Source organism: Mandrillus leucophaeus, unplaced genomic scaffold, assembly GCF_000951045.1.
Source record: "Mandrillus leucophaeus isolate KB7577 unplaced genomic scaffold, Mleu.le_1.0 Scaffold196, whole genome shotgun sequence".
NCBI lineage: Eukaryota > Metazoa > Chordata > Mammalia > Primates > Cercopithecidae > Mandrillus > Mandrillus leucophaeus.
In genome coordinates, this window is record NW_012101987.1 from 1,757,770 (window position 1) to 1,773,006 (window position 15,237).

General features: G+C 43.6%; 1 protein-coding gene across 1 annotated transcript in view; it reads left to right on the forward strand.

The window, feature by feature from the left end:
- Positions 1-15,237, forward strand: part of LOC105538642 (astrotactin-2) — an 844,928-nt gene that overhangs the window by 431,949 nt on the left and 397,742 nt on the right. Inside the window, exons 8-10 of the mRNA XM_011978544.1 lie at positions 13,165-13,249; positions 13,764-13,838; positions 14,607-14,744. Coding sequence (XP_011833934.1) covers positions 13,165-13,249; positions 13,764-13,838; positions 14,607-14,744 — 298 coding nt within the window. The remainder of the gene's footprint in view (positions 1-13,164; positions 13,250-13,763; positions 13,839-14,606; positions 14,745-15,237) is intronic.

Below are 15,237 nucleotides of genomic sequence, written 5' to 3' on the forward strand. Positions count from 1 at the left end.
AGAAACAGAAAGAGAGACAGAGATGAAGAGAAAGAGAGAAAACATAAAGCAGAAACAGGGCAGGGGGCCAGGCACAGTGGCTCACGCCTGTAATCCCAGCACTTTGGGAGGCCGAGGCAGGTAGATCACCTGAGCTCAGGAGTTTGAGACTAACCTGGCCAACATGGCAAAAGCCTGTCTCTACTAAAGTTACAAAAATTAGCTGGGCCTGGTGGTGGGTGCCTGTAATCCCAGCTACTTGGGAGGCTGAGGCAGGAGAATTGCTTGAACCCAGGAGGTGGAGGTTACAGTGAGCCAAGATTACACAATTGCATTCCAACCTGGGCGACAAAAGCAAAACTTGGTTTAAAAAAAAAAAAAAAAAACCATGAATATAATCAGAAGTTAGATTAGCAAAGTGAAAATTAGCTGGGTTCAGCTGAATGTACACATTATGTAAAACGGTATAATATTCCAGATGGAAGAGACTGGAAATGGCAATCCTCTTGTTTGCTGGGGAAACTAGCTGTGACCCTGACCATCTGCCTGCAATTGAGGCTGAGGTCACTCTGAGAAAGGAACCCCTCAGAAAGAGCACGCAATCCACCTTCTCTTTTTTTTCCTCAAATTCTTAACTAGAGAAAAGCAAAGGTCCCAGTTCTCTCTGACCCCTTCTGGCTCTCTAGACTGCCTTGTCTGATGCCATGGGCAGGACACACAGGTATGGCCCATTGCACTCAAAGTGCACTCCGGAAAATCATTAGTATTTTTGCTATAATTGTATTAATGGAATTTAATTTTAAATTCCCAAAGATAGCTGCTGCTTGGAAAAAAAAATATCAATGAGTCTCTTCTGTGGAGTGAAGAACCCTTTTGCAAAATGAATAATTACCCTTGGCTTAATTTATTTTGTATATTTCACTTTGCTGTTTCAGGTTTTGTTCAGGCGGGGAATTGAATTATTAATCATCATGTATTCTGAACGGTTTAAGCATATATTTTATCCTCATGGCATTCTCATGAATAAGGGAGAACAGAGCTGTGTTCCCTATCTTTTAGGTAAAAATGATGAAACTCAGAGAGATGAGATGGCTTGAGTAAGACCACCCAGCAACTTGCAGGAAAAGAGTTCTAGGATCCCATGAAGTGGGCAACCACATAGCATGATCTCATCTGCATTCCTTTAAGCTCCTATAGAAGTATGGTAGATGGCCAAGTAGGGTCACAAAGGGCATTTTGATGAGACACCGGGTTGTGCTGAATTCATTCATCTTACATGGTACAGTTGCGGTGGGGGGCTCTGACTTCAGAGTCAAGCAGGTCAGGGTTCTAATCTTGACCCTGTTGCTTTCTTGCTAGATGAACTGAGGTCAAGTCATTGAACACTGTCGGGCTTCAGTTTCCTTCTGTGTAAAATCAGGATATGAGCACCTGCTTCACAGGGTGGTTAGGTGGCTTAAAGGCAAAATGGTGGATCAAAAGTGATCATGATTAACAAACTTCATGAGCATCTCTTAGTATCTGCCTTTTTCTAAGTGATAACTAAGAGGTCTGGAATAAGAACCATGGTCAGGAAAGAACATTAAAGCCACCGGCTCCCTAATAATAGTCACAGCAATAGCAGGTGATACTTATGGAGCCCATTTTTTGTGTTGCTCAATGAGAAGGGCTGGCATGATTAACTTAGAAATAAGGAAGCTAAGTCTTGGGTGAAGACAGGAAGTTTTACAAAGTCACTGAGCTATTGATTGGCAAATGCATAGCTCTACTTCCATTCTGACTCCAGTGCCTGTCTTCTCTGCTTTTAAACTTGTCTCTCGCCACCCTAACAGCTGAATTCCACATCTGGGAATGACTAGAGAAGTTCCCCCTCATCCATCATTTCACTTTCTACAGTATCTGTTACCCACAGTCAACTGCAGTCTGAAAATATTAAATGGAAAATACCAGAAATAAACAATTTATAACTTTTATATTGGGCTGCATTCTGAGTAGTGTGATGAAATCTCACACTGTTTTGCTCCATCCCACCAGGATATGAATCATTCCCTTGTCCATAGTATCCACGCTGTATATGCTAATTGCCAGTCAGTCACTTAGTAGCCATCTCAGTTATCAGATCTGTCAAGGTGTCACAGTGTGTATGTTTGGATAATCCTTATTTTACTTAATTATGGCCCCAATTGCAAGACTAGTGATATCAGCGGATTGTTATACTTGTTCTATTTTATTTTTATTTATTGTTCTTAATCTCTTGTTGTGCCTAATTTAGAAATTAAATGTTATAGATATGTACATATAGGACAAAAACATAGTAAATATGGGTTCATTAATCTGTTCTCACACTGCTATAAAGAACTACCTGAGACTGGGTAATTTATGAAGAAAGGAGCTTTAATTGACTCACAGTTCCACAGGCTGTACAGGAAGCATGGCTGGTAGGCCTCAGAAAACTTACAATTATGGCAGAAGGTGAAGGGGAAGCAGGCACAATCTTCACATGGCAGAACAGAAGGGAGAGAGAGAGTGAGGGGGCCCAGTGGAAAGGGTTGCCCTGGTTGAGAACCTAGAGCAGAGACCCTCATGGGACCTGGCTGGCAGCCTCTCAGCAGCCTGGACACCCCACCAGGGTTGCACACATGAGCTGAGCCAACACCAGTCAGTCCCCATGTAGCCTTGACTAAGGCTACATGCTTTTAAACAACCAGATCTCATAAGAACTTACTCGCTATCATGAGAACAGCAAGGGGGAAGTCCGTCTCCATAATCCAGTCACCTCCCTCCAGGTCATTCCCCCAGCACTGGGGATTACAACTCAACATGAGATTCAATTGGGGACACAGAGCCAAACCATATAAATAGGGTTCAGTACTATCCACAGTTTCAGGCGTCCACTGGGTGGGTTGGAACTCATCTTGTACATAAGGGGGCACAACTGTATTTTTGCAGAGGGGATGTGGCAGTTACCAGGGACTGCTTCTTCATACCTGCAGAACCAGGGCAGGATTCCTCAGTGCACATTAAGCTTCTGTCTGTGCCTGCAATGTACCCCACTGATCCAGCAAAGCAAAAGGGCCCACCATTTTCCATGCACACTGTGGCCTGCCTTCGTCCCTGTTGTTTTCTCTGTAAAACTCTTAATTCCCCTGGAAAGGGAGTCAATGCAGCCTGGGGACAGCAGCACCATCTCTGGAGCGGCACAGCTGCTGGATGGATTCCAGTTCTGGCTCTGGCACACTTGACTTTGTGACCTTCAGCAAGCAGGGTACTACCCCTCTGGGCCTCTATCCCCTCGCCTGCAAGATGGGGTTAGTAATAGAGCCTACCTCGTAGGTTTATTGGAAGGATCATGTGAGTTAATCTAAACAAAGAACTTCCCACACTGCCTGGCAGGTAGTTATCCCTGTGGGTTTCCTCTTATTATTACTCTTACCCTCCCTTTTCATTGATAAGCCCCCATCCTGGGCAGAGCTCAACAATCCTCTCTTGGGCTCCTATACCTCTTTGCGCACACTCCTCTTTTAGCCTGAATCACACCTTGTGCAGTGATATACTTTCCTCCAAGTCTTCCTACGCCAATGCCAGCTGTTTGAAGGTAGGAAAATAGGATGGATTCATCTCTCTGCCTCCATCTCCCCTGTGCCAGGTATAGAGGAATTATCCAGAGAAGGGTAGCTGGTCCGCAGCAGTAAGATCTGGAACAGAGATGAATCGGGTCGGGAGGAGAAAAGGAGGAACTAACACAGCAGAAAGCCTGGAAGGGCAGCTACAGCCCAGAGGGGCAAGGGCACCAAATCAAGGAGGAAGCGTGACTGCAGGGGGATAGGGGGGTGGAGCAGCCTGGACAACAGCACAGCAAGGACAGCAGTGCTGGCAGCAATCACGATAACGACACTACAACATACCAAGTGCTGCCTACACGTCTGGCAGTGCAGTAACTGTTTTTAATATATTGTCTGCAATCCTTGTGACAATTTTTAAAATTGGGTTTAAGATGCCCATTTTCTGATGAAGCCCAGAGCTGCAGTGATTGATGCAGGCCACAGAGGATCCAGCTTCCAATGTCCTTGGTTGCCAGGCCGACGCCTTTCCCCTTACCAGGCTGCCTCCCTTTGCTCTCCATGCCTTCCCAGTGCATCTGAGAAGCTTAGAGGTTGCAGGGCTCTGGGGTACAGTGAGGGTGGGGAGAGGCCAGCCTCTCACCAGCAGGCTCAGCTCTGTGCATGCATGTTAAGCATCCTGTGTTCATAAACTGAAGCCAGATCCTTCTGGATTGTTGGAAAGATCTGCTCTGTGTCCATTCCAGGCTATTAGTGAGATTTCTTCACCCCACTCCATCCTTAATCGGCCATGATTTTGCAGGAAGCTCTTTGCCACATGTTTTTCTCCTAGACACTAATACTATATAATCGTGTGTGTGGTGCACTCAGAGGTGGAAGAGGCTAGAAAGAAAGGGAATGGGGCCAGTGGAAAAGGTTGCCCTGGCTGAGAACCTGGAGTGGGGGCCCTCATGGGTCCTGGCTGGCAGCCTCTCAGCAGCCTGACCACCCCGTATGGGCTGCCGACACGAGCTGAGCCAACACCAATTAGCCCCCATGTAGCCTTGATTAAGGACTCTAATCTCTATCAGACCTGATCACCAGCCTGTGCCACCAGAACCTTTCAGCCTCTGATTATTTTTTCTTTGTGCTCTCAGAGGCATGCTGATGAATGACAATGAGGGGCTGGCAGCTACAATGCAGAGTCCACATTTGTGTCAGTGCTTTGGAAAGAGCAAGGTTTGAAGGTCTCACACCAGCAGTATAAGGAAGAAAGGGACATCAGAGACACCCATGTGAGGTTGCTCAGATGTTAAGACTAGCCTCCTCACTATACAGATAGAGAAACTGAGCCCTAGGGAGGGAGGGAACTGCCTCAGGTCACACAACACATTTGGCTGAGTAGACTTATAAAGAATCTTCCTCATTTCATAAAGCTTCTAATTATATCCTCTTGTTATTTCACTCGAATCATGTTCTTTGCCTACCAAGCCTCCATCTCCCCAAGCCCCCAAACTTATCCTGCTTCCTGAATCACAAGAGAGATGCTGATTTCAAGAAACAAGACCAGAATATATTAGAAGAAGAATCAAGGGCTAGAATTTGAACAAGATTTGGAAAAGTGGGATATCCAAATACTACCTACTCATTTTACAGATGGGAAGGCTGAGGTCCAGAAAGGTAGAATGATTTGCAGAGGATTCAGGGCTGTAAAATGTATCCCCTGATGACATTAGTTATACTCAACACTGCCCAAATTATCTCATTCTTTTACTAAATAATTGTTTGCCACTTAATTTTCCCTTTTCTCCTCTCCCTCTTACTTTCGTCTGTCCTTCATTGACTTTGTCTCTCTCTAGGGCTCAGTCTTTGCTTGAGTGGGATCTCTGAGTGGTACCCATGGGTAGAACCAAGGCAGACCTGCTGAAAGAAGCTTCAAAGGGTCTGAAGGTTGGTCTCAAGAGACCCTGCTCTTACCTATAGACTCAGAAAAAATTGGAGCATAAAAGCCACAGGGAGGTAGAGTTATTGATGAGGTTGGAAAAATTGGCTGGGGCCAATGATGAAAGACTTTGAATGCTAGACTGGTATATATGACCTCTACCCTGAAGGCAACTGAAAACCACTGATAGTTTTTGGGGAAGGCCATGGGTACAGATAACTGTTCTTTGAAAAGATAACTGGCCAACAGTCAGATTGGATGTAGGGACACGGAAAATAGGTTCATAGCACATGGACAATGCTGAGGGCCTGAACTAGGCCAGTGACAGAGAAGAGAGATGGGAATAAATGGGTCTGGATAAAACCAAAGAGGTAGAGTCAGTGGGATTCAGATATCATTCAGATGCTGAGGGTACAAAATAGGGCCCAGTTAGAAGTTTTTCTGAAGTTTTCAATTAGGAAATAAAGTGTACCATTACTCATAGAGATGTGGACATCTAGGTTTAAAGTACATCAGAAACTTTTGCCAAAATAATGCTGCATATCAATCACATTTTATTGTCAACAACTATAAGTAAGCACCTTTTTCTCCTTTGTCACACATCTGGGTGGACTGATCTAGCCAGCACTCAGCTGCCCTTGGCTCTAAGCTGAGGATGAATCCAGATCTGTTCCACACATCTCTCTTCCTTCACGGACCAGCCACAGCCTGGAGGTGTTCTTTCTCATGGCAAGAGGCAGGAGTGCAAAACACAAAGCCTATCCACATAAATATATTTGAAACCTTGATTATTTAAGTTCTGGATGTCATCATCCCATTGACCAAAGCAAGTCATATGCCAAGCCTGAAGACAAAGGGCAGGAAAGAAAATGTACTCTTCCCACAATTAACCATGGCAAAGAAGCAAATGCATGATTAAGTACTGCAGAGAAATGACCCTCAGTGTCTCACACGTGATCACTGTCAAAGGCAGCTGTCCTTGTTATTGTCCTTGTGGTTATATTTACTGTTGTGATGTTTATGGTGGTGTAAGCGAGCATGAGCTTTGGAGACCTGGCCCTATGACCTAGGGCAGGTGACTAGTCGAGTCTCAGCTTCAGTTTCCTCATTTTACAAGGAGGGCATCAGTACCTTCCTCCTTGTACTAGTCACGGCTGTGACATGCAATGACACATGTCAAATGTCACACACCATTTTTAGCACAAAGCAGACCCTCATAATGTTATGCCCAACCCATGCTTTGCCCACTACGTGCCTGGCCTTGAGTTGAGTTACAGAGATACAGAGGTGAAAAGGCCCAGGGTGGCCCACTTGGAGTCAGAATGGGGAAGAGTGCCATGTTTATTGCTCTGAGGGCCGAGAGAGATGCCTTTTCAAACCACAGTGACAAGAAGAGTAAATAAGAAAGTGAACAGCAGGCAGCGTCCCTGGCCGGTGGTGATAAGTGATGACTGAGTTAGAAGCAAGTGAAAATGGAATCATAACAGAATGACAGGGTTTGGGGAGGGGAGTCAGACAGCCAGGATGGCTTATGAAGGAGGCTTTGCACTCTCATGGGCAAGCCATGAGCTCCTCTGTGCTGCTGGGATGGAGGAGGCAGCGGCCTCTAGCTTATGCCTTGTCCGTACCCATACCTCCTTCAGCAGGGCCTGCCATGGACACAGGTAACATGTCTTCGTAGCTCTGGAAACCCAGGAACACCTTTGGGGATTATCTCATTCAAACTGCCCTCAACTTCTGCAACATAGTTAGATCTCATTTCACAAAATATTTAAAAATTAGCTGGGAATGATGGCACGTGCCTATAGTCCTATCTACTTGAGAGGCTGAGGCAGGAGGATCTCTTGAGCCCAAAAGCTCAAGGCTGCAGTGAGCCATGATTGCACCACCGAACTCCAATTTGGGCAAGAGAGCAACACCCTGTCTCTAAAACAATAATAATAATAATTTGAAAAAAAAAACACCCCAAATTACAGATAAAGAAACTGTGGTCTTTTGGGTTTTGCGAAGGGCATACCTTGGATTTTTGACCATCCTTCATTCTAAGCACCTTTCCTTCCCACTAAAACAGCATAGTGGACGGGCCCCTCCTACCCGAGAACAATAATTGTATGGACTCAAACAGCCGTTGTGTTCTCAGCAAGAAGAAATGTGCCAAAGACCGTGCTGAGGATTTTTCAAATACAGCACTTGATCCTTTCCACAGGTATATGATACCAGCTCCAGTACAGATCAAGGAGACAGGCTCAGGGAGAGAAGATGCAATGTATCGGGTTCTTACAAACTTGAAGTGGCAGGCAGATCCAGGATTTGAATGCAGTACATGATGATTTCATGGCCCACCCACACTCTGAACCATTTCACCAGCCTACTGGCCTTATGTGATTAACAAGAAGGCACTGTCCTGTTTGGAAGAGCCTCACAGGAGATGAACACAGATGGTTCATGATCAAGGCGTTCTGTTGTTTTTACCCAAGAGTTTCTGGACTGAGAATGCATACAACATAGAAAGAGACCTCAACCAATGGCAGCCAGGAGACATGAAGAGTAAATCTTTCAAAATCAACGCAACTCATCTACTGCTGATAACACAGTTCTGGTAACTAGCCAGATAGAAAACCATCTAACTGAATTCCCTTATGAGAACCAATATAACGAAGAGAGTGAATTCTTTTTTTAGGTCTTCATTATTAACAACACATAAATGTATGTCTTGAATGCACTTACGGGCATTTCAAATTCATTTTACTGTTTAAATAATACCCGTTTGTAAATGCTCTCATTTTTAGAAAACTTAGTAATATCAAAAAAACCTTTTGTACAAAAAAATTGCTACAAAAGGCTTCAGAATGCTTTGAACTATTGATACCACCAATGCAGCAAAAGGACACTGAAGTGGCGGCCGAGAACCCTGGGTTTTCATCCCGGCTGGCCCAGAGGCTAGGCCAGTGATTTGGACAAACTCCTTTACTCTCTTAGCTTGAGTTTCTTCTTCTGAATAATGAAACTGGGAAAGTTTGAACTAGCTGGTCTTGAAGGGTCTTTTCTACTCTGATGTGAAATAAAATTCTATTTTGGACCTTTCATCAGCACTTGTGTTTGCACTCTTTGTTTCCTTGGCAAATACCTATCTTGGATGTAGAAAGTTTCTTCCAGTCCTCAGCAGAGTCATCATTATTCTAAATGAACTCAGCCTAAATTCATGATAATCATGATATATGTATGAATTCGCTAATTCATTCATTCATTCATTCATTCATTCATTCATTCAGTAAATGACTTGCCAACCCTTTATCATGCACTATACTAATTATTAGAATACAGGATGATTAAGAAAATGTTTTTGCCATCAAGAAATTCTCAGCTTAGTGGGGGAACAGGCAAGTAAAAATTATTGCCCTGTTCCATTGGCATAGGCATTACTATTGTGAAATATATCCCTTTATCTATTTAGCATTTATTTACTGAATCCCTACTCTGCACCAGGCAATGCAGGAGGTGCTGAGATGCAGTAGTGAGCAAGGAAGGTACTAAAGTTATAGGGATAGGGAGTGTGGGAGTTCACAGTCAGCCCGGTTACACATATCCCTGGAGAACTGTTCTTTGATGGCCTTGCTGCTCTGGGTGTGCAGAAGCAGAGTTGAAGAAAGGACTCACCCAGGGAAGAGGTTAATTACCCTCAGCTCTGGCTGTCAGAGGCTTTGCATCTGACAAGAAGGAAATGCCTGGTTGCAAATAGTGGAGATTTAGCTGAGCCAGCAAAATAGGAAACAGGAGTCAATACAGCCAATACCTATGGCATTGATGGAGATCTTGCTAGAGACCCAGGCTGCTGCTAAGAATTATTGCAGCTGAAACTAAAACAAACAGTATCCAGAAAGCAGAGGTTAGCGATTTGGAAAGGCAATGAAAACAGCTGACTCTTGGTGCTCAGAACTGATGTGTGATCTACTCCAACCTTCCGTTTTACAGAAGGAGAAACTGAGGCCCCAAAAGGAGGTAATTTGTGTCTCTACATGTCTAATATGTAAGGAGTTAGGGGTGACAGTTTTGTCTAAATGTAAATATATATCAGAACCCAGTGGCCAGCTTGGAATTAAAGGGAAGGAAACACTTTTTTTTAATTCAACTTTTATTTATATAGGGGGTACATTTACGGGTTTGTTACATTCATATGTTGCACCCGTGTAGTGTGCATAGTACCCAGAAACTCACTTCTTCACCATCAACTAGTTGTCACCTGAGCCACTAGCTTTATTCTTTACTATTTCAATTTGTTCTTACATCAGCTCTAGGAAATGGACATTGCTATCATCCCTATTCTGTAAATGAGAAAGCTGAAACCAAAAAGCTGACTAAGGCCACACAACTAGGGAGAGAGCAAGAGGATGGGACCACGTCCACCAGCTGCTAGCACTCAGGGACTTTTCCGTCTGCCTACTTTCTGTTCTCCAGGCAGCCTCATGGGGGTCTCCAGGGTGAATGCCTCTTAATTGCAAAATATGTATTTGTTGTATAATGAGCATCAGTAACTAATGATCCATTGTGAGTCAGGGAAAACTTGCCTAGTAAGCACACAAGGAGGAAAGAAAAACATAGCAGCACCCTTTTTCTGAATAAATTTCTCAATCTCACCAGTATTTCCAAAACCGAGAGAAAGAGGAAAGAAGTGAACTGTGCTATCTCCTGCAGGTCACCGCAGGAGAGACAGGGACCTCAGCCTTTGCCCTTTCCATAAAGAAGAGGGATCCTCCTTGCTGGCCCCTCCTCGCCCACCCCAGCCTGACTTCCTACTCCTTTGCCAGAGGTAACCATTTTACCTCTGCCATTATGAATCATGAGGCCTGTGGCTTGTGGCAGATCATAAATCAGTCCAGGGAGTCTCGAGGACAAATCCCAGGACTTTTAATCTTTAATATTAGATGTGTTTAAAGTGGTGAATATTTCATGAAGGGACTGTTGCATTTTAACACATCATTAGTGACTCCTGCCCCTCCCCCCTTTGGTAAATTATTTTCGTCCACATTCAAGGCTCTTAGCCTTTTCCTTCCATTCCCCTTACCTCTGGCAACAATCAGTTTATTAGGCAGCAATACTTACAGCACTTCCACTTGGTGGAAGACCCTAGGCGTGACGTTGCAGGGGAGGAGTACAGAAACCATTTTTACCTGTGAGTAAACCCTCCTTATTTTCCAGGTAAGCAGATAAGAGGAAAAGGACCTGTCTTCTGTCTCTCCTTATGTCTTTCAACAACCTCATTCTGCATATTTTGAATACTATCTCTGACCCATTCTTCACTCCATACTCTGTCTTACTACCATTTTTTGTTCAGGCAGCATTCATGAAGTGCAGGCTATTTGTCAATAGGTGCTGGGAATACAAAGATTAAGCAGCAGTGTCATCTATAAAACAAGTTACAGTGTTTTTAAACACTCAGAATGCTTCATAGAAGGTTAAATATATAACATTTACAGTTATTCAGAGAGAACAGTAATTTTACTTGATGAATACATACATTTCAAAATCCAGAGTTAAGGGTGATAGTTGTAGAACCCATGTTACCCTAGTATTCTATTTACTACAATGTTGTGTTTTAGTTGTATAAAGTTGAGAAAATCCTGATTCACAAAATATGTAGTTGCAAATAGCATGAGCTTGTTGGCACCTTGACTCATCCTCAGTATCCTTTTAGATGAAACAAAGATGACAGGAGATTATTTTTTTTTCCCTGAAGCCTGGATAAAATAAGTTTATCTGGCAACTGATACTTTCTTCAGTATCCTAAATTCTGGCATGTGATATCTGAGTGTTTATTCTTGTTTTTGTATTTTTAAAAATTTAAAAATAAAACCTTTAAGAAAAAGTAAAATATAAAATTTGCATAGTCCCAAAATCTCTGTGAAGTAATACATTTCCACGGACATGATTTGAAAACTTTTGGGTCCTATCTATCAGGATCACTGTAGGATCCAAGGGTGACAGGTTTATCTCTCTCTGTGTGTGTGTGTGTGTGTGTGTGTGTGTGTGTGTGTGTCTGTGAGAGAGAGACATACAGAGAGAGAGAGAAAATGTGATTACAAGAAGATGAGAAAGAAGACAAGCCAACCTCATTAGCCTGGAAGTTTACCAGAGCCATAACAGATAGTTGATTATTCATTCAACTCATATTGTTAAGCACCAACCCTATTCTAGGCAGTAGGCAAAGCCAGGGCGGTTCCTACCAGCATTTCCCAAGAGGTTTTCCATAGAATTATAATCCTGTGAGTCATTCCACCAACAAGGCTCCCAAAGGAAAATAAGTTGGTGAAAATCGTGTATGTATCACCCTGATGGAGAATCACACTACACTGGCTTTAAGGAATAGGGTAGTATTACCCAAACACATTTTTAAATAGAATTTATTTTTGGTAAACCATCTTTAAGCATCCCACAAATACACCTTAGAGAAAAAAGCAGTAACTCATTAAATCAAAAAATGTTTCTAGGCCAGGCACGGTGGCTCACACCTGTAATCCCAGCACTTTGGGAGGCTGAGATGGGCAGATCACTTGAGTTCAGGAGTTCGAGACTAGCCTGGCTAACATGATGAAACCCCATCTCTACCTAAAATACAAAAATTAGCTGGGCATGGTGATTCATGCCTGTAATCCCAGTTACTTGGGAAGCTGAGACAGGAGAATCACTTGAACCTGGGAGGAGGAGGTTTCAGTGAGCTAAGATCATGCCACTGCACTCCAGTCTGGGCGATGGAGTGAGACTCTCAGTCTCAAAAAAAAGAGAAAAAGAAATTCTATACCTTAAGTATACAGTAGAGAATAAATGACAACAGCTGGGAGTAGGACAGAGAGATTCTGAAATCACCTCTAGGATTCTGGACTCCAAAGATATACTAGGAAATGGGACATATGCTGGCCACTTGAAATGAACTTGGCCAATGAGAGAATGTACTTAAGGCAGTGTGTAATGCTAGCAAGCATTCATGCAACCAAGCGTAAGCCATGGCCTGAAAAAAAATAATGGATGGATGGATGGATTCATGAACGAATGGATGGAAGGGAAGGAAATGAAAAAGAATGGCAAGAGAGAGGGAGAGGAGAAAAGAGGACAAGAGAAGAGATGGCAGTAGAGGGAAGGGGAGGAGGGGAGAAACAATTTTAAAATGAAAAACAACCCAAAATAAAACCAGGAGACTACAGACGGGATTTTTCTGAAGGGGGAAATCAAAGGTTTCTTGAAGATGGTGGCATTTAATTTGGGATTTATGGAAAGTGAAGACCTCTTCATTCAGATGGAGATAACTCAGTTTTCTGATTATGCCTCTAGAGTAAATGCACTTTATCGTAATTTTAATATTTGAAAGGACGACCTCCATTTGTAGCCACCTGATCACTTCCTGTTTCCCTGTCTTAAGTTGTGAGCTCCTTCAGCGGCTGGATTACCACTTTGACCTCTGTATCTCCACTGCTGAGCTGAGCGCCTCCCAGAGTGTGACCAGGACTTGTTGAAGGAATAAATGAGTGAATGAACAAAGGAGTAAACTCTGTTAACCACAGTGATCAATGGACCAGATTGCCCTCTTTCCATGTGCCTTTTCTAAAACTAAGCAGCTCACTTCATATAAGTCTTAGGAAAACAGGCAAACCGGGGAAAAGCCTATTTGGGGAGACTCTACTTCACAATAATTGTTTTTCTTTTCACTTACAGGAGAGTGCAGCTGCTATGAAGGCTATGCCCCTGACCCTGTTCACAGACACCTGTGTGTGCGCAGTGACTGGGGACAGAGTGAAGGGTGAGTGACAAAGGGCTTTAGGTCCAGGACAGTGCAGGACCGAGTTTTACCTCCTCTGTTGTGTTACCAGAGGCCCCAGGCATCTCCACAAAGAAGACTCTTTCTCTGCAACAGTAATGTTCCTGCAAAACCCAATGGGAAGTAGTGTTCCTGCAAAACCCATGGAATCACATTTTAGTATTAAAGGTACATGATTGATGAATATTCTAGAACAAAGGCTGACATTTAAGTCACCCACGCAAACAAAGTAGTCAGTGAACACTTTCTTAAGTGGACTGACAAAGAAAAAGAATAACATTTTCAAACAGACTCCTGAATGGACATGTACACTTTATGAAAGTGCTGAATCCTTCTGTAAATTGGAGACATTCTTTTATAATATAAATAGTCTTGCCCAATAATTATTTCTGCAGAATGTGGTTGTTTGTAAAGCTGCTCTAGAGCAGTGGCCACGTGCGAATCCTACCTGCCTCTGACTAATGTCATCTCCTCTCCCCTCTCCTTCTTCCCATAGACCTTGGCCCTACACAACACTTGAGAGGGGCTATGATCTGGTGACAGGGGAGCAAGCCCCTGAAAAGATTCTCAGGTGAGTTGGCTTTCTTGTTTGGGCATAATTCTGGGAAATGGAGAAAGGACTGATAGGAAGATGTGGTCATGCATCCTTAGACTATTGAGCCTGTGCTCTTCTGAGCTGCACTGAGTACAAAACAACCCTCCCTGGCACTAATGTACCATCATGGCCCAGGTTGCTATGGGAATCTAATTCCCATTTGTCTGGCAGCTAGACTTATAGACTCAGATACTTGAACTGGAGGAGACATTACTGATTATTAAGTCCAGTGGTTTAAAAATACTCTGTAACCATAGAACCTCTTCCCACTACCTCCACAAAATCTTGTGTAAAACTTCAATACACATGTAGATAAAGACATACAGCAAATTAAGTGGCAGCACTGGAAATCAGATTTTAGTTCAAACTGATTCAAAGTCCATGCTCTTAACCTTTGTGCCAGACTGTCCCTGCTGACATAGCAGTCGCTTGTGGAACACCTGCTGTATGTCAGGACTGCTGGAAAATCAGAGCGGCAATGGTCCCTATCCTCACGGAGTCCACTAGTAAATCAGGAAAAGGAACTTAGTAACACAAAGCAATTCATGAGCTAAATGTTTAACAGATTTGAGAAATGATCATCCAGTTCTGGAGAAAGTTGGCCGACATCATTCCTTAAATAATGCAGGGGACATGGGTGGAGAATTAGGAAATTGCCCTAGAAGGGATGGGAACAGGGGCCCCTTTTGTCTGTTTGCTCTCTGCTTCCCAGGGAGTTCCCCAATGGAAACTCTTACATTGCAGGTCTACTTTCAGCTTGGGCCAAGGCCTCTGGCTTCCTGTCAGCAAAAGCTTTGTGGTTCCGCCGGTGGAGCTGTCCATCAACCCTCTGGCCAGCTGCAAGACCGATGTGCTCGTCACGGAAGACCCTGCAGACGTCAGGTAGGGAATCGTCTCCAGTTCTCTGCACAAGTACTTCTTAAAACCTTGGAAGTCCCCCTGTTGGAGTACCACAGGAACTCCTAAGGAGTGTTCTTGCTGTTTAGTTGACGTAAAGAACACTGTCAAATATTCCGTGCTCCTGAACTCTTAGATGTGACCTCCATCACTGTGTCTCAATGCCTTACGTTTCAACACTATTGCTTTCCTTTTAGATTTATATTAAATATAAGAGAGGCTGATGCATTATCTAGCTCATCACGGGATCATTAATGATCTTATCTTTACTTAACAGTATGTTGGAGAGTCACAAAGGCAACAGTTTAGAAAATGGGATGCTTTCTGTTGTAGTCCATGGGATGTACTTTGGGCTAATTTATGAATTTTAAATGTTCAGGCTAAAGGCCAGGCGTGGTGGCTCACACCTGTAATCCCAGCACTTTGGGAGGCCGATGCAGGTGGATCACCTGAGGTCAGGAGTTCTAGACCAGCCTGG